General features: G+C 39.6%; 1 protein-coding gene across 1 annotated transcript; it reads right to left on the bottom strand.

Annotated features, from left to right (window-relative positions):
• Nucleotides 1-1,820: 1,820 nt before the first annotated feature.
• Nucleotides 1,821-19,457, bottom strand: tbc (trabuco). Its single transcript, XM_064699864.1, has 9 exons — nt 18,801-19,457; nt 7,755-8,220; nt 7,123-7,342; nt 6,339-7,056; nt 5,973-6,272; nt 3,720-4,786; nt 3,348-3,652; nt 3,003-3,280; nt 1,821-2,936 (listed from the first exon to the last, which is right to left on the bottom strand). Exons 1-9 carry the CDS (start codon nt 18,817-18,819, stop codon nt 2,848-2,850), a joined length of 3,462 nt encoding a protein of 1,153 aa, XP_064555934.1. The 5' UTR covers nt 18,820-19,457; the 3' UTR covers nt 1,821-2,847.
• Between the last annotated feature and the right edge of the window lie 851 nt (nt 19,458-20,308).

Below are 20,308 nucleotides of genomic sequence, written 5' to 3'. Positions count from 1 at the left end.
GAGGCAGTCATGCCATCCGGATTTTTTATCATAACTGATTGGTTATATACGTAGTCTTTTATTTTTCACGCTAACTAATCAAATTTGAATAGTCTTCAAATGATATAACTTACCCTGTGCGGTACTTCCTTTATTGAATGGAATATTTGGCGGATCCTCATTGTTGCAGAGACCTAGTAAACTGGCCAATTCCGACGACATGTTATGAATGAGCTAAGAACTGGAAACTCTTTGTATCGATTGCAGCTGCACACTTTTATACACGATGCCCGGCGATCCATTGATACGAAATGCGAATCTGAGGCAAATAAACAATAACAAAAGAATATAGTATACAACTACATAAGTGGCTATATGGGGAGCTACCAGGCAAGATAACGCAAAAACAGTTACGGCTTGGGCGTTGGCAACCCGTACTGGATTACGTATGCTTGTATTATTAGTACTAAATATAAACCTTCTGCTTATCGTATTAGAAGTAGTTGCATACGATTATATGAGCAACATATGAGGATGTATGTGCTCAGATTCGAAATTTATTATTGCTTGGCGCTGGATCAGCAGATGGATTGGTATATAGTATACATATTCCTAAGCTGATTAAATAGATTTACTTTTTACTCTTGCTCTTCAAAACGATTTATGGCCAAATGCAAATAGTTTAATACATTTACTAAGCTAAGTAAATGTTGTTTTTTTTCCAAGCTATTGATTCTATGATATCTGTCATATAATAACAGGCGGAAGGACCCATCTTGGAGCCCTTAATTTACATAAACTTGGACATATCTAAAGGTCACTCGAGTAAAAGCGCAATGATCATGGCGATTATAAAGGCTACTACGATAACTTTTCTTTAAATTTTCTTTAAATATCAATAAGTTTTAAAGTCCAACATTAAGATCAAATTTATGCTAGTGCGATTAGGAACTGACTACAGGGTATATTCTGGTCAAGCAGTTTCCTACAGCCCACATTTGGTTTGCTTAACTATTCGGTGTCAAGTATCTGTGAACGGTAACTTAAGTAAATCAAACATGGCTGTTCTAAATAATATACCATTTGTAAACACATAATCTGTCAGTCGATTGATAGATACGTATTTATATAATGTGTGCATAAGAATATATAGAAACTCTATTAATCAAGAATTTAATCAGCAATCAAGCATAAATGGCCATGTTTACTTACCGCTGCGCAGCAAATTAAAGAAAAGTCGTCTCTGCAAATGTCGCCCTACTACGCGATTCTCATAGTTTCAAGTAAGCCCCAGAGGTTTTCATGCTTTGGTATTGTTTCCTTTTTTTAGTAAATAGTTGTGTTCTCTGCCTATTTAACATTTTGTTTCGGTATGTACGTATGTATAAATGTATGCTTGTGTATATGTATGAATGCAAGTGTATGTCTGTATGAATGTCAATTTATGTATTTTTGTATGATTGTGTGTGTGTCTGTATGCATGTTTGTATATTCTGCCCAACGCATACAAAGCTTACTTCCCGCCGTGCTGCGAATTAAATATATAACGTTTTTGTAAATGTGGCCCTACTACGCGATTCTTATAAAGTCAGATAAGTGCTAAATTAAAAAGTTGTGTTGGCAATCTAATAAACTTAATCTCTGTTCTCAATATAATATCTAAATAAAATAGTCGCTTGCACTCTCTCCCTCTCTCTCTCTCTCTCTCTCTCTCTCTCTTTGTCTCTCTGGTTATCCCTCTCACTTTGTTTCATTTTCATTCACCTGCTCTTACTCTAACTAACTAAAATAAAATGTACCCAATGTTCGAACCAGACCCTAGCTGCATATAAAGAAAATGCTCAAGATGACGTTCAGTTTAATATTTATAATTTTAGCAAAGATAGTTTCGAAATACATACATATGTAATATATATTGTACAAACTTCGGTATGTGTATATGGGCGGGGCAAAGGTAAATAAATAACGCCAAAACCAAAACGAAACGATACCGCAAAAACAATGGGATTGGTCAACAATTGTAATATGTTTTTGGTAAATCGGCTACAGTTTCGAATTGGATTTTGAATAAGTTCAGATCAGCAAGGTTAGGTGTACGGTATCATTCCCTGATTTAAATACCAGAACGGTATACATATAGTACTTGCAACAGTATTTGCACTTATTATTAACTGTTTGGGTTTTTGATTTTCGCCTTTCGCAGAAGGAAAATTCAGATTGGTACAGATATATGTTAATTTTGAATACTTTTTGATTACTTTTTACATGCAGACACATACATTTGTATACACCGACACACACACACACACATATATATATATATATGTTGTAGTATATAGAGTTGTACATACATATTGTGTACAATATTTGTATATATTATTATATTTTCATATAATCTCTTGATATTTTTAGTTTAATTGCACTCTAATTTACTACATATACATTAAATAAATTTTCATGTTAGTGATAGTTTTAGGTTGAAAAAAAAATACGCCTGTTACTAATATTATTTGTACGATATAAAGTTTGAAATGCTGCTTTCTTTTGATACAGTTTGTCAGATTCACTTTATATAGTCTTTTATGTTTTCGGCCCCAGTTTTTGGTTTTACGGAGATGTGGGTATAACATTAACAAACATTTACATAAAAGATATATAATAACAGTCACAGTTACAGTTACAATTAGAGTCAAAGTTTCGGGTTACATCTTAGTACATATTTATTGTATACATCCATTTGGGGTAAGGGTATTCTTTTGTGCCTACTTGGGAAATTCTGTGGCTTTCAGGTTTTTGGCAAAACATAGATTAAACATCTATAACTACTATATAAGCATTTTTACTACTTAATTTCTCTTATAAATCGATCTACTTGTTCTCAATAATCATCTGAAGCTGCAGGACCAGACTTCGCGCCAGCTGGAGCACCGCTTGGGCATTATGCCGTTCGGCCATTTCTGAAATATATGTATAGAAAATGATGTAAGTAAATATATAAGAGTACTACACTATGTGAACTCTACCATTAAAGAACTTGATGACATCTGTAAAGTCCATGCTGTTGGACAAAATGATATCGCGATAGGTTTCGAGCAGCGCCAGCGCCAGGAAGAGCACAAAATGCCCGGAGGCAATATGTTTGGCTGCCCAGATGACCTCCCAGGTGGCAAAGACATCGTCATAGATGAGCTCGCGCTTAAAATCCAAGAGGAACCAGCGGTAACAGAAGTAGAAGTGGGTGTAATCGCCATTCGAGTCCATCAGGTCGTACATCTCCGAGTCGAGTATTTGGATGAGCGAGCTGGAAGAAATCAGGCAAAGGCCAGGTCAGTATCAGTTAAAGATGGCATAGATAGACAGATATATACCGCATGTTGGCGAAATGCATGTCCATGGCACCACCGCTGGGAAAGTTCTCGATCATGCGCTCCATGAGCTTGCAGAAGCAGCTGTAGCTGAGCGACTCATCATCGAAGATGACCAGCAAGGGAGCGACCAGATCGCACATGCCCTGCATGTAGCCCACGTCCAGATGCTCCCACACGTACGTCGATATCACATTGCGTAGCTTGTCCAGATTCTCGCTAGCAAAGTACCAATAATTTCGATCGCAGCGCTGTACATCCTTCTCGATCCGATGCAGATTTAGACCAAACTGTTCCAGCAGCTCGCTCTGTCAACAAATAATAGCAATAATAGGTTGAAAGGGGGTGTGACTTCGTGACAGCGCAAGGACTTACGCTGTAAACACCACCATTGGAGCTGGCAGGTGAGGCGCAGCTAGATTTTGGCTGCTGCAGTGCATCCAGATTGGGCGCATTGGCGCCGCTCTCAAATTGTTCGTTTAGCGGCGGCATCTGACTGTTGGCGCCAGCCTTGGGACTGCGCTCCCAGTTGGCAATGTCCACAGAAGCATTCGTAATGATGACTTCAGCTGCCTGCTGTGGCTGTACGGCTTCATCGTCGTCGGGCAGCTGGGCCTGGAGATCATCGGCGCTGAGATACTCTGGGCTGAGTACGCTGCGGGTGTCGCCTGGCTGCGGTGCGCCACCAACGGTCTCATACGAGGATGTGGTTGAGTTTGAGCAGCTTGCCTGTGCCTCCTTCTCCTGCGACTGGGCTGTGATCTTCTTGTCAGCTACCGACATGTTTGCTGTCATTTCCTGTTTCTCTTCTTGCTTGTTTTTCATTTTCATTTTCTCCCGCTGCTGCTGCTCTTCCTTTTCCTCCTCCTCTTCGTCTAGATCATCTAGGCCCTCGTCGACATGACCGGAATCCGTGCTGGTTTTCATGGCACGGGGAATGGGCTTCACGCTCAGATGTGTGACACTGACGCCGGCCATCTCCTGCTGCAGCTGCTGCCGTTGCTCGTCATCAAACTCAAGATCACCCGGATCGGATATATCCGAAATGTCTTCAAACACCTCGTTCTCTAGCTCGCCGCCAGCATCCAGATCAGCGGCGCGTACCGTGCGCTCGTTGCCGCTATTACTGCCGGAGCTGAGCTTGGCCACTGCCCGCGCCGTCTTCTCCTTCTCCCGCTGCTGAACAATGGCATCCACGGCCAGCCACTCGCTCATTGTGGTCTCATAGTAGTGTTTGCACGTCTCATCCTGCTTGGTTCGCTCCTCCTGTGTTGTGCCAAATGCATAGTGGCCAAGAAGATACGGCCATACCTCCTTGCGCAGTTCCGGCTGCACCCCGCCAAAGTAGATCAGGCGATAAAACTCCGTAGAGTTATTCAGCATGCCGTCCGTATTGAGCAGCTCCCAGCGCTCCTTAGTCAGGCCCTCCTCGTCGGCTTTCACTTTTGATTGGAAAAAAGTGCACCAAAGTTAACAATGCTTACAAAAAGTTCTATGAAAAAATGCATTATCATAAAAAGATAATACTTATTTATTAAAAAGACTTCGGATTATCTATGCGTTGGTTATTCCTGCGGTCCATTTGACCGACCCAACTTTAACTTGGCAGCCGAATCTTTTAGCAATATTATCTTTTGTGCTGTACACACTAAGTTGGAAAATTCCACCAGCAAGTGTGGAATATAAGTGGAAAACGGTTGTATAATACTTTTTGCTTAACCACTCGATCGGCTTCAAACATAAATAATACTTGGCTAATTTAATGTTAGAAAATTTGAACAAAATATTTTATATTATGCAAATATTTAATATATACAATTAATTAAATTGCTTAAACTGATTTCGGTTTGTCTATATGCATATACAAAACTTGTCATTTTCACCGTCTTATTAACTCCCCAGTAATTTGACTGGCAGCGGAAACTTTATACCATAATTACCTTATGTGGTGTACACATGGGAACTCTAAATGGGCGAATCTGAAAGTGCCAGCCGCAAGTGTGGAATATAAGTGGAAAACATTTGTATACATTTTTATTTACCATCAAATCGGCTTTAGACTCATTCCTAAAGATTTTTATGAACATATATTTGAGACGTGGCTTGCATTTTCTTGGAAAGTTGGGTACCAAGGCATTATTATTAATTTCGTTTGAAAATGTATGGACACGTGTTTTGCCGACTAGCGAAACATGGCCAGAAAACACTTGATGCTAACTTTTTGTGTTTCACCCGAACGACTTTGAACGTATTTCAGTTTAAAAATAGTTTCTTTGCTGGAAACAGGGAAAGTAAAGTTTTTAGCTTTCACTTTTATCCTCTCAGTTTTTCCCAAAAGTTTTTTTTTTTTTTTTTTAAAAAAATGCGCACAACCTGTACGAGTGCATAAAATGCAACAAACCATTCCCCATCTTTTTAGATGGATAAAGAGTTTTCAACAAAAAGGCAAGCCAAATCTTGGAAGAATTTTAAAGAACAAGATTTTAAGTTTCCATGTTTGAGACATTGAAAAAATCGGATCTATCCCAAAGAATAATGAATATTTCCCTAGATATATTGCTAAGAATTTCAGTTCGATTTTTGTTACATAACTCAACTAGTGGTTAGGTTAGGCAGTTAAAAACTCACTCTCTGGTGTTATGCGTCCGTGGACCAAGCCCGACAGGTGCGTCCGTACGGTGGATAAATGACGACAGTAGGCCAGCCAGCCGTAGAAGGCGCGCGAGATAATCTGACGACGCATCGTGGAGCAGACCATTTCGATGCTGGCGTTTTGGTTGTGCTGCTGCAGCAATGGGGATTCCATCGGATACTGATCAATGGATAAGCTCTTATTGGAACAGTCGCTGCTGCCCGTAGTGGAGCAGCTGCTCAGTTGAGCACGCCTTGGAGTGCTGCGGACAAAATCCAGAATGGAATGCGTAGCAGCTGAAAAATAATCGAGAAAGAAACAAAGAAGTCAGGAGAATCAAATTTAATGAGCCTGAAACCTACCAAACTCCTCGTGTCGACTCTTGCTGACAATGCGAAAGACATAATCAATGGGCGTCTCATCCACCGACTCCATTACCGAGGGCAGAATGCGCCGGCGCATGCTTTTGGGCCAAATAAACATTTTGCCAATGCCGCGCTGCGACCAGAGTGGCGGGTCGAGCTGGCCATGTGGCAGCAGACCCGTTTCCAAGCAGCTGAGAAACTGCTGCATATGCCCGCCCTCCGGAAAATGGATGGGCGGACGCTGTACGCCGTCCTGACCCACCAGTATAACTGTGCCGCCGCTGTCCTCGCCGCGACTCTGATGACAGTGCACATAGACAATCTCGTCTACACTGATGTTGAGCGCATATGCCCAGAAGGCCTCCTTGTCGATCTCCTCCTCCTCGGTGTCATTGTAGCCGTTCATTAGCTGATTTGGAGTCCACTTGATGGTCAACGTTTGGATGTGCTGGTGCAGACTCAAATATCCGGGCATCAGCTCAGACACATCCTTGGGCAGCACATGCACATTGTTCTTGCCATAGAGTAGCGTGGCCTTCGCATTCTGATGCAGTGACTCCACATAATCCTTGGCCACCGTGGCTGAAGAAATCGATTTAAATGAACAGCTGCTGGCATCGTCCGAGCTGGTGTTCAGGCTACGTTTAAAGTTTATTATCGCTGGCCGCGAACAGGTGGAAGAAGAGCGACGACAGCTGATCCTATGACGTTGCACCTGGAACGCCAATCGGTTGAGAGTTATACGATATACATAAAGATCAGTATGAGATCTGATCTATACCAGCTCATCGGCATGCGGATCGGTCCAATAGTGATCGGCAGTTTTGGCGCGCGTAAAGTCCAGGGCGCAGGGACCCACCAGCAGGGAGCTAAGTATGGAACCATAATCCGGATCGGCCACCAACGAATCGCGATCATAATAGCTCTGCGCGTTGCTCACCAGATACTCGATGATCTTGGTCAGACGCTTCTCATACAAAGCCAAGCGTATCCATAGATATCTGCAAGAAGACATTAGCAAAGAGACAGAGAGAGAGAGAGAGAGAGAGATAGGAAGACATATAGAGAAAAAGAGAGTGGAGAACAAGATAGTGAAAAAAATATAGAGAGAAAGAGAGAAATGGAGGTAAAATAACAGAGAGAGGGAGAGAGAAAGAGGCAGAGGAAAAAAAGGAAATAGAGAAATATAAGGAAAGTGAGGGAGTTGAGGGAGAATCAGAAAAAAAAGATAAAGGGAGAGGAATAGAAATGAGATAATGATATTAAATAGAGGAAGAGAGAAGAAGAAGGGGAGAGAGAAAGAGGGTGATGGAAAAACAGAAGGAGAGAGAGAGAGGGAGTTGGAGAATCATAAAGAAAGAGAAAGGGTGATTTAGAGAGAGAGAGTTACCGAGTGCGGGAATTGCTACTCACTTCATGGTGACCAACGACATGCTCGAGGTGCTGGCGCTGACCGACACCGATGCCGTTGCCGAGGCGGATGTGGAGCCGGATGCGGTTGATGTGGTTGTATTGGTGGTCGACATGGAGTTGCTGCTGCTCTTCTTGAGCATGGGCGGCCGGTTGAAGCTGTCGCTGCTCGACGAAGAACGCTTGTTGGGATCGCTGGCTTCGATCTCCTGGACCAGCTTGCTGATATGCTCCGCCTCGGCACAGGTCTTGGCTATCTTGTGCAGCAGCGCGGTTGTTGATGAGGTCTTGAACAGGCCCAGGGCACGACGGCGCAGTCCCTGGCTGAGGCAGGCCTCGACAGCGGCACAGAGCGATGTCACGGAGCTGCTGTCCTCGTGCACATACTTCTTGGTGACCGCCTCCTCCATCAGTTGCTTCACCTCCTTCTTAACGCTGGCAATGAGCCGCTCCTTATAGTCGACGCCATCTGTAAATGCCATCAGGCAAAAGAGTCAACATTAACGTTCGACTCCCAACTGTGCATGCCACGCGAATCTCATAAAAGTAAACCCCGCGGGGCCTTAAAACGAAATCACAGCACTGATGCCCCTTCCCAGCACCCCACTCGCCCATCCGCGTGCCCATTGTCGCCATTACGCTCTGTAACTCAATATGCTCAACATGCGTTGACAGCCGGCAGCGGGTAGCGGACAGCGGGCAGTGAACAACGGGCAACGGGCAACGGTCACCCAGCAAACACCCTACATTAAATTAAAACAGACGACCCATGTGCCCAGCCGCTAGGCAGACTACAGCCACACCTAACTAACACCACGCTGATGGCGGACATCCAGTGCCCGGCAAATGCTAATGGCGTTTGCACTCAAAATTCATGATGGCTTCCGGCTACGTATAATTTAATTTTCATTAATTGTTTTCCATTTCCCCCACCTACAGCACCAAATGCAAATGCCAGCCAGTGCGACCAAAGCTACCGAGATACAAACACTGAATCTGTTTGCCGTATCTGCACTGAGCAAGAAAAGGGAGCAGCTTCTTAAATATAGAACATAAATCCACCTGTCAAATCTGAGTTAATCCTATTCAAAATCATTGAAATTTCTCTATGGACAGAATCCGCCGTGTCCTTAAGTCTGCCTCGGAATCAATTTAATACTTTTAGAAAACCCATTCAAATTAGAATTGCAAACTATACCAAAAAAGATGTTAAAAATGATATAATAATAATACTCTATGGAAGTTATAATGCTTTTTGATTAACATTTACGAAGTTCGAATTCAAATTAAATAGAAATCATAGAAAAACTTATGGACATATTTAAAATAAAATGCATATTATTTATTTTAATATGATGTTAAATCTAAAAAGCTTTAAATATTGCAATTTATGATAGGTTTTTAAAAAATATTTCGAGTAAAATTTATAACATTAGACAAAATTTATAACATTAGAATTTATCTGGAATATGAGAAAACATTTAACATTTAAAAATTTCAAAAGATATTTCAAATTAGACACATTTGATTCATATTGAAATGGAGATCTTTCCGTAATGCATAGAAGAAAAATGTTCTGATTCCTTAAAGTTTATATATGTTTTTATACATATGTATATGCCCTATCAACATTAACAGCCGAGTCGATTAGGCGATTCGTCAACCGTCTGTCAGTTTCTATGCAAACAAGTCTCTCAGCTCTGAGGTCTGAGGATCGACACGAAACTATGCGTTGTTTCGTCGAATCACTATATCATAAAGCTGACATAGTTCCTTAATGTAAACCTTTTTTGTTGCTTACAAACTTCACATATAAGAGTTCAACCATGTTCCTACGATATCAACTAGCCCTATAGGATAAATGGGTTGAATAATAAGTTTTTGTATGGATAATCTTTAGAATTTTCCAGTTAATCGAGAACTTGGCAATGACGACCTTCACAATTGTCCTAACTTATCTGCAAAACTATATGCCGCATGTTTGCAAGAGTATTTAATCTTTCTTCTTAATCTTTCTTTTTGTTTTCTATTATTGCTTTCAGTGTGGACAGGCTGAAGAGAAACGGTCAGGTGAAACAATCAAGAGATTAACTGCTGAAGGATGCAGTTTCAGCAGCCGTAATATAATCTATATAATTTACACTAAGACGTAGCAGAGGCTGTGCGTAATAAAAAAGTGCGAAATGAAATTTCGCACTGCAGAAATTAGAGCAGACATAAATGGGGCGAGCGGCATGCGGCAGCAATGCAGCAGCTGCTGCTTTGCAAGTGTCTAAATAAATCGCCACAACAAACGCTGTGCAACATGCTTATGCATATATTTGCTAAACATTTCGCACTTATTAAGCGGACAGCACAGACGGCATGCAACTTCCACAAGTACAAAGTACAGAGTTAAAGCTGCGTCTGGGGGCAGCCATGTGTTGGGACGCCAGTGGGACACTGCCAGCAGGGTGTTGTGGCTATTATGTGCCGGTCTGGCGACACTACCCTGTCTGGTAAGCAATGGAGCAGGGACAGGGCAGGGCAGTCAAGTCCGTGCCACATGCTGAAATGAAATGCGTACACGAACGCCATGAGTGCAACATGCTGCTAACTGGCTGGCTGGCTAGCTGGCTGGCTGGCTGGCGTCATTCTATCATAAAAGAAACGGAGGGCGAGAGTGGAAGTGCGTGGGTGGTTATTTAATTGCTGCTCTTTTGTTGCACCATCCACATTTGCAACAATTTCTATCACGCGTAATTACTATTTAAATGAAGGACACCAAAGGACAAAGTTTTGATAAACTTATTTTTAGTAAATGGCAAGCATTGTCACATAGAGTGTGGGGGGAAAGTGCGGACGAAGTTAAGAGTCGGGTCAAAGATCAACTTTTGCTACAGTTCGCATTGCTTGTATTTGTTTTTTATTTTATTTCCTTGTGTACTGCCTGCTCTGTGGTTTGCTTTTATTTGTTTATTTGCTAACTGTTTGCGCATCAAATGAATGTAAATAACAAATAGATAATTGTCGGGAAGCCGAATGTCATGTGCACATCTTGTTATGACGACATTCGCACGAGGGCAAACAAAACTTACCACAGCGCCTGGCCCTTGGACTAGGGGCGACACTGCCAGGTGCCTAAGTCCAAGCCCAAGCCCAATCCCAATGGACAGCACGGGGCGTATGCGTAATGTCGAAAACATGAAGGCAAGCTCTTAAACTAAACAATCTGTTCGCATAAAAGCAGCACAAACTTAAATTTAAGGCCAGCTCTTAAGAGTCCAGAATCTGCGCATTTCAATTGCAAATCGAGCCAAATATCAATTTAACTAGTAGTCATCGTAAATTCATTAGGCCACCGCACAAAATGGCAAATTAATGGCTCAAATGGCTCAACCGCATTTGCGAGCCTGCGGCGAGGAATTTAATTGGCGCACGGACACGAGCATGCCAAATTTAAAAATAAACCCGCATATTTCTATATTAATGCGCGTTAGCGCTATTTTCCTTTTTTTTTTTATTAATTTTTTATTTTGTTCTCTTTATTTTTTGGTTTTGGTTTTGTTTGTTTTTTTGTAGCCAGCAGCAAGGAGCAGGCGGCTGCTTTGGCGTTTTATTTTGGGCTGCTGCGCATTGTCGTCGCAAATGATTTGACCCTTGAATGTCATGACCCGACTCACAGACCTTGCCAGCTGCGCAGGCAAATAACGTTTCACTGGCCAAAATGCTGAACAATTAGCAGATGACATCAAATTGTTGGCAAATTAAAATCGAATATTAAATGGATGTCTGATATTTTATACATATACATATATGTATTATCCATAAAATAACTCTAACTAACTTCGAATATGGCTTTCCTAGTTAAACCAACCGTTTTATTGCAATATTAACAGCAGACAAATCCCAAAATCAAACTTGAACTTTAATCAATCGTCGTATAAAATCATTAAACATTTTTAAGTAAATTAAATTATATTGAATTTCTTCGTATTTTCATCATTTAATAGAGTCATTTTTTTTCAATTCCACCCAAAGCAAGTTTTAGAAAGCCACATATAGAAAAAGTAGTGGGAAACCGAATGGTAGATAGTCAAAAAAATGCTTTACACTTGGAGAAGTGTTTACGCAAAAATGATGCCAAGCTTTAAATACTATAATATATTTAATAAAATAAAAATGGTTGAAATTTATTGACTCCCCTCTCCAAAAAAATTAATAATAAAAGCATTGAAAAATCAAAACATTTTTTTTATAATTTTAACAGTTCGCTGGCAAAATATGTAATTTTTTGTTATTTACATATCTTATTTCTATTTTTGTAATTGTTTAATTTTTTTGTAAATTTAAAAATCCAAATCATTTAAAATTTAAGTACTTTAATGTATATTCTGCATCTTGCTGCTTAGCTTAAGCATTTTTTATGTAACTAACCAGAATTTATTTTAATAAATATAAATTGTTTAATTAGAATTAAGTTAGCTGAACTTAAGCTGATTTGAATCCTCTCTTTTTTATCCATTAAGAATAATATTAAGTAAAAAAGTTAAAGTGTTTAACTGACAACAACAGAAGTTATCTTAACTTAAGTTGTTTTTAGTCTCTCTTTTTGTCTTTTAAAAACAATAATAAATAATACAAATGTGTTGAAGTATTATCAACAGATTTGGGAATAACTGCAGCTGATGGTAGCTTTGCTTTTTTTAATAATAAATAATAACATTAATGTGTTTAAATAATATTAACAAGTTTTGCCTTAACTTCATTTAATGATAGCCATATTTTTTTGTCTTTAAAGAAAAATAATGAGTAATAAAAACAAATGTGTTTAAATAATCTCAATAGATCTTGGCATTAGTACAGCAGACGCTGTCACTCTATTATTTTTCTTTTAAAAATAATAATAAATAAAAGACATAAAGTGTTTAACTAAAATCAACAGATGTTGGCTAAGCCACGGTTCTATCAGCAATTCGTAATGATTTCTAGACTCTTTAGTTCAGTGTGTATGATAATGTAATATATAATAATGTAATATATAATAATGTAACGTATATATACATGTCTGGATTTGTATCTATATAGATGTATGTTTGTTATACACATTCAGTACTGGCGAATAACATTATCTGTTTATTTGCGTGTGCTATGTGCCCCGTGAGTTTTATCAAACTGCCAACTATTTTTATAGAATTAAGATAAACACTTAATTAGGCACAAACTGGCGCAGGCGTGGACCCAAGGCCGTGCTCCGGAACTGTGTGCGGGTCCCGGGTCCGGGACAACTGTTGCTCTCTGTTATTGGTTTTGTTGTTGTTGTTGCTTTTGTTGTTGTTGTTGTTGTTGTTGTTGCTGCTGTTTTTATCGCTAATGTCTGCGACACTGTTTATGCTGTACGTTTGCCAAATGAGTTTTTGCTGCCCAATGCTATGAACAGCTCTAGCAACCGCAATAAGCCCACCCGCATGAAAATTACGCACTCTGGCAACACGCACACACAAACGCGACTGTGCGTGTGTGCGCACATTAATTGGAGGCCCAAAGTACATGGCATGTGAATAAGGTTTATATAAATATGTACATAAACAAGCGGGCTTTGGTCGAAAGTGCTCGACTAGTTGATACCCTGAGCCCAGCATCAGCATCCTTTTAGCTTCCTTCACACACACACACACACACACACTCACAATTATACTTCCTCTACCAGCCACACTCTATGGGCAATGCAATATATACTATATATCTCTGGTACTTACTGATTACCAATTGTGTGTATATATCAAAGCGCAAAGCTCTTCCTTTACAAATGAGTCTTTTATCAATTTTGGGGGGATGCGGTTAGGCAACCAAAAAGTGAAATCTTCCTAATGAGTGTATACCATACAAGAACCTTTAAATTATGTTTGGTACAATTTTCGAGCTTCGCTTTGATATTATAAAATTGGGAGAGATGTCGAAAAGCCGTGATAAACTTGTTCTGCGCATGGTATAGGAGAAATTGTATTTCAAACTTCATGTCTATAGCTTTCCTAGCTTTCTAGATTAATGTATTCACATAGATGGACAGACAGATGGCCATGGCTAAATCGACTCAGCTCGTTCACTTGAATAAGATCAAAAAATGATATTAACATTTCCAAGAGTCAGGAAGGCTTCGCTCTGCCTGTAAGCAGTATACCCATTCTTTCCACTCTTATTGGGTTCGAGCTATAAATATGGCTGTAATTACACATATATATGCATGGATGTAATTACACATTTATATAGATGCATGCATATACCATATACTGCATTAGCATTTGCGCAGATGAAAGCGCAAGAAATGTTGCCTACTTATTTGGGCAAGAATGTAATCAATTCCTTTGATAGTTCCCGGCTGTCAGCTATTATAGATAAATGTCAGATATTTGCTTTAGCTGCTCATCATCATCAGCAGCAGCATCATCATCATCATTACCAACATCATCATCATCAGCAGCAGCAACAACAACAACAGCAACAGCGGCGACCCACGCATATTTTCAACTGCATTTTTGCTGTGATTTTCATGCTCATTTCCATTTCATTTCGCATTTTCACTGTTTGTTTGGCTTAATTAGAAATTCAGTTTTCCCTCTGCATTTGTGTCTGTGTGCGTCTGTGTATTTGTGTTGGCGTATTTGTACGCTCGTGTGCGCTAGCTGCAATTACAATTTCATTTAGAATGCTGCACAATATGGCATCTGGATTAAGCATTTCAAAGCAGTTGCCAGACATAAGACTGCCATTTAAAATATATTTTATGGGGTATTATGCTGCAGGTTTTTGCTTTTATATATGCAGCTTATAGGTCAAAGTGCAGTATGAATTCCAGCGTAAAGATATTTCATTATGTGCATATTTTGCTCAAAATTGAAAATGCAAATCAATTGCAATTTTTTGCGAAAATATCATAAATATCATGCGTATCTCTCGTGTGTACAATACAACAAATATTTGATTATATTTGAAATTCTAAGAACATGCAAATAATATTTTGCCTGCTGCTTACTACAATATTATTTGCCCTCACTTTAAGCTCAGCACCAATAACAACTCCCCCTCCGAGCAGAATATTCATATAACACTCGAGCATTAAAAAATTTTACTTTGATATGTTCACCTTGAACTTGAGACACTAAGCGCGCTGGCAAAATTTCTTGGAAGCCGCACTTATATGTTGTAAAATTCTCTTTTCAATATGAAAATACTACAACAATGAAATACATTTTCAAGAAAATCGTAGAATAATCTATCAAACGCGAAGCCCTTCTGGTACACCATTGTGTGGGTTAACGTCAACGTGTGTGCTCGTATACCATATAGTTTGAAAGGTACTAATCCACGTACTTTTGAAGCGTGTGCAAATGTTCACTGGGGCAGCATATGTATTCAGTCGAGTTCTTTAATAAAGAGCATTGGCAACTATGGCCAAAGGCCAAAGCCAGGACAATATTACCCGCACCTCATTGTACCTTAATCAAGGCTGCAAGCCCAAAGAAAATAGTTGCTAATTCGGGCCAGCTCAATAACTTAAGCAATTCGACTAGTCAGCCCGGTTTTGATTTATTTTTTAATGAAACAACTCAAGTTTTAGTTAACAATTGCCCTGCCATGTATATTTGCATGTACAGGATGCGGGCTAAATTTGATCTCTACAAAAATGGATAAATGCAATGTTTGGGACCAAAGTAATTTAAGCATTGGGGCTTGAGCTCTCTTTAAAGTTATGTTTAAATAAATTATACCTATGTTGGGAAATGACGCCCTCGAATCGTTTCGCTTCACAGCAGGTTGGCAGCTTTGACAGCTTTGATATAAAAGAAGATGAACCTCTATAATCTGCAAAAGATATTTGTATATTGCGAACAATATGCAAGCATGCTGTATCAATATCCATTGTCTGTCTACCCTGGAGCACGCTTAATTGTTATTTTGTTTTCTCTTCTGCTTGGACACACGCTGCAAGGCAGCTGTCAGCGGAGCAGTTAAATTAATGATAGCCAGACATTGAACATTTAATTTTGAATAGCTTGAAGCGTTCGGCATCATTTTAAACGTCATCGACGGGTACTGGAGTTGACAGGACATGTGAGTCGGCGGCACACGTAAGAAAGAATGACGACAGTAAGACCATATTTTTACGCTGCCTTTTTATGGGCTGTTGGACGCACACGCGCCACAAATCATGCCAACGTCTCCGAAATCCCCAACCCCAACCAAACCATTTGCCTCATATTAGCTTTGTGCTCTGTAACTGTCAGCTGGGGTCCTGCCTGCATGAATACACACCAAAGGAGCGTAGCATGACAAAATGTATATACCGAGATGATGTGTGGAATGTCAGCATATGCATGTTGGCAAAATTGGCATCATATAATAATGGGATTATAGTACAGGCATGAAGAATTTTCTGGCTAAAATTATTCGATAAGAGTCTAGTAGGTAGTAGGCCGGCAATTCATGCGAATATTTCGATATGTAGTAAAGGCTCCCTGCTGTTCAGCACATGGAGAGCCCGCAGTGCAGTTGAAATACTTTTTAGCATGCTCAAGATACTCTTTACGAAATATTTCACAAACAAAAACCAATTTGGGACTTTTATGCAATAGTTGTCCCTGTTTTATCTCTATTATCATTCTTATTATTTTGGTAAACTAAGCGAAAGGCTGTTTAAGGGCCAACTACACGGTAGAATAAGTTTGTTTTTGAGTTAGATCAAGATCAAGAAACTTCGTTGTCGAAGCAATTGGTCCTGCGGCAGATACATGATATTTTAGTTTGATGTCAATAAGTTTCATTTTTCAGCACGTTTGAAGCAAAAAAAAGCGCTTAATTGACGAAGTTGATTATGATTTCTTGATAAAGAAAAGAATATAGAAAGTTTCATAAGAGACTAAACATTAAACTTGATATATAGATAGACTGACAGAAAGACAAACAGACAGATAGACGGACGGACAGACATACGGAAGGACGGACAGATAGAGGGACAGAGAGACAGACAGACTAGTAGATGGACAGCCAGATATGGGTATATCAATAGAGCTTTTCGTCCTAACCATATTTACTTATGCCAGCCTCAATGCGTTGCATATCTCGTGATGATTTATAACAGCCTCTTCAATGATTTCTGCTGCTGACTATTGACGCAGGTCGTCGCTGTGGAATGCGTCTGACGCTAACAAGAAAGAAAAGACAAGAAATATGTCAAATACATGCCTGACTGCACGCACCGACACGACAGTTGGTAGGGCAACATTTTTATTAAAGTATTTCCCCCTAATTTAGCGAAGGCAGCAAAGTGGACTAACTGCAGCTAAGCTCAGCTGTTTGGCTTTTCAGCTGCTGTGCCAGTGTGTGTGTGTGTGTAAGTGTGTGTAAGTGTGTAAGTTGTCGGCGTTTTCTGCTGCCCTTGTAGTGACACCCACGGCCGTGAGTTGAGTGGAAACATAAACAAACGCCCACATGCAGTTGGCTGCTCGTATTTTAGCTCAATTATGCTGCCAATTGGCTTCCCATTCATAAAAGTTTTCCGCATTCAGGATTTAATCTTGCACTTAAGCAGCTTTGGCTTAAGGCGCTATTCGCTGCCTAGTCCCAAAAGATTGCCGAGTGCAACCAGCTTCACACTGGACCAGTTCACAGCCAGTGCCCACGCCAAGCTCTTGACGGATTATTTTCTGCATCCCGCGGATGCCGGAAATGGTGGCCAATTAAATGCTACAACCGATCCGATTGCACTGCGCTATTAATACCCTTGTCGAGGGCATTACATCCGTGTTTGTCACGGAATGCGTCTAAAGAAGGAGACTATCACATCTCAAAAGGTACTTATATTGCTGATCCATCTCTTTGTTCCTATGCAAACTTGTCGCCCAGTTTTTAAGCTCACGTCATGAAACTTTATGTTGCAGGCAATACATATGACGGAATCGCAGGAATCGGATACAACTGCCATAGGAATAATTGGACAAACATAAAGTTATGGTTTGAAAACTAGTTGCCGTATGCAAACAAAATCGTATCAACTTCGGACTACTATAGCCAGTTGTTCTATAGAACGAATCGGGCAAAACCAGGTATTACAACTATTTCTATACTTTCACAATATCATAATCAAGCTTTATTATTTTAAACTTCATTCGGCCTACTATACTGTATGGCTGCTATTGGAGTAATCGATCGGTAACTAAGATCTAGAAGGGTATTAAATCTTCGGCGTGCTAAAGATTGCCGTTCTCTCAAGCTACTCAATAGATAGATGACAGATAGGTGTCACCTCCAATTTTACTTTTATGTGCATTTAATGTGTAAATAACCTTAATACTATTATTAATGCCCAATTTTCTATATTTATGGTCATGGTAACATCCTTTTAGCCAGTTGCTTGGGATGTAATTATAATTTAAGGGTTTTTTTTTTTGTATTAAAGTAATAGCGCTATTAATATGTGAAAATATGTGGACCAAAAAATGTAAGCACTTTGTCTGACGCGTAAGCGAGTTTTGCTGCAATTGCGTTCACATTGCAATTAACGAATATACCCATTTTCACTTGGAGAGCACAGTAAAAAAATTAAAAAAAAAGAGATTCGCGTTGCTATGGCTAATAATGCGAACAGAACTGCCCCAAGCTTAGCGCCAGTGCACACAAAAATGACAAACCATTTACAGGCTCGACTCAGCTGCAGGCGTTGCAGCATATTAAAAATAATGTTGCCTACACACAGGCGCAGCGCAGAAATATTAAGCCACTCGAGAAAAAACGGTGGCTTGTTACTGCTGCTGCTCCAATTAAGTGGACTTAAATCAACGACTCTAGCAAACAAGCTCAAGGCAAACTACATTGAAGAAGCGTATATACGTCTATTGAATGAATAATAATAAGGGAACAATTGCGCCAATTGTAGATTGATGCCATATAAATATATGCATATGTATATATATATATAAGCTATTTATCATATAGCTATACTTATTTGCTGTACAATTGTATATAAATATTGGTTATGTTTATGAATATTATGAATTTATCTCGTTTAAGTACCTGCAGTTGTTTGCACCATTTTGCCAGCACCCAAAGCTGTGAAGCTTTTAACGTTTACACACGCGCGCGTAATGTATATATGTATTTATATATATATATATATAATTGTATATATGTATATATATCTAGGTGTACGGTTTGTATGTTATGTAGTCTGTCTGATTGTTGGTTTCTGTAGCTGTTGCTGTTATTGTGTGTGCGGTTTCCGTCTAGGGCTAACGCTGCGTATACGCAATTTCTTGGTAACTGCCTTCTGTTTACAATAAAATAATGCTAGTCTTTTCACTTTCGCTTTCACTTTCACTCGTTCAAGTCGGCTGGCTTATTTACTAGTTGCTGGCTGACTGCGTTTTATAAATAATTTGGCATGCTGCCGCTAGGGAGCAACGCTCGCTGCTGCTGCTTTTCCTGTTGCTGTTGATGTTGCTGTTGCTGCCATTGCCCGATACCAGTGCCCCCGAGCAAAGAGCTGTGGTCGGAGGTTTGAGGCGCTAGAGCAAGAGCTTAACTAAATGACTTGACTACTGTTTGATGAAAACTTCTGAATTCTTCTTATTACTGTGTGTGCTAGCGTCCGTCTCTCTGTGAGTGTGTGTGCGTGTGCGTGTGTGTGTGTCTATGTGATATATGTGATAATAATTTCTAGCGAAAGCGTGACGTCTGCACGCGACCAGCTCAAAAATTAAACTGAAAGCTAGCATTCGTCGCGTTCCACAAATCCACGAAGCTGTTACTACTCACATTGCTGTTACTGTTACCGTTACTGTTGCTGTTACCGTTACCGTTACTGTTACTGTTGCCTGCCTACATATATCGACATGCCGTGCCAGCCAGCTACTGCACCATGGGCCAGGTAATGACGAACTTTGAGCAGAACTAAACAGCAACAAAAATGTTAAAAAAATAAAAATAAGTACAAAAAAAAAAATTTATAATCGAAGAATTTTTTATATCAATTAAATTAACAATATGTAGAAATTTGTTTAGAATTAACTTCTCTAAAAGTTTCTTAAACATTTTCAGATTTGCTAATTTGGTGGGTTAATTTAGAGACTTGAAATTTTGAATGTAGGCGATAGGAGTGTTTCCAAATACCACAAATTTCCTTATCTTGTGAATTTTGTATAATGTATAAATGGATCTTATCGTTTGACTTTCCATTGGTGTAAAGCTTTATGTAATCGATTGAGATTTACGAAAGTTACGCAAAAATGTCAGCAAAAAAAAACATTTTAAATTTTTTTTTTTTTTTTAAAAAAACCTTGATTCCAAAAAGTTTTTAACAATCCGTTTCGCATTTCGGGAGCCCCAAATCTTTAAAAAAATTACCGTTTTATTAAATTCGGTTGCAATAAATATATTTATGTTGTATAGTTTTATCAAAAAATTGTTAATTTTCGTTTAGGATTATCTTGAAATTAAAGACATTGTCGATGGAGAGTGCTAGTTATGCCTAATGCTCAGCGTGCAATGCTACCAGAGACTACTCACAGTGCTGTCTGCTGATG

Source organism: Drosophila montana, unplaced genomic scaffold (assembly GCF_035044405.1).
Source record: "Drosophila montana isolate Dmon_TW-CO22-7 unplaced genomic scaffold, ASM3504440v1 contig_1624_1, whole genome shotgun sequence".
Lineage (NCBI taxonomy): Eukaryota > Metazoa > Arthropoda > Insecta > Diptera > Drosophilidae > Drosophila > Drosophila montana.
This window is presented reverse-complemented; position numbering and strand designations above follow the sequence as displayed.

Excerpts from the sequence above, each read along its gene's own strand:
- tbc (XM_064699864.1), bottom strand. Across the intron at positions 7,343-7,754 it reads ATGTCGTTGGTCACCATGAA|ATATCTATGGATACGCTTGG; the intron begins GTGAGTAGCAAT and ends GTCTTCTTGCAG. Across the intron at positions 3,281-3,347 it reads ATGCATTTCGCCAACATGCG|CTCGCTCATCCAAATACTCG; the intron begins GTATATATCTGT and ends GATTTCTTCCAG.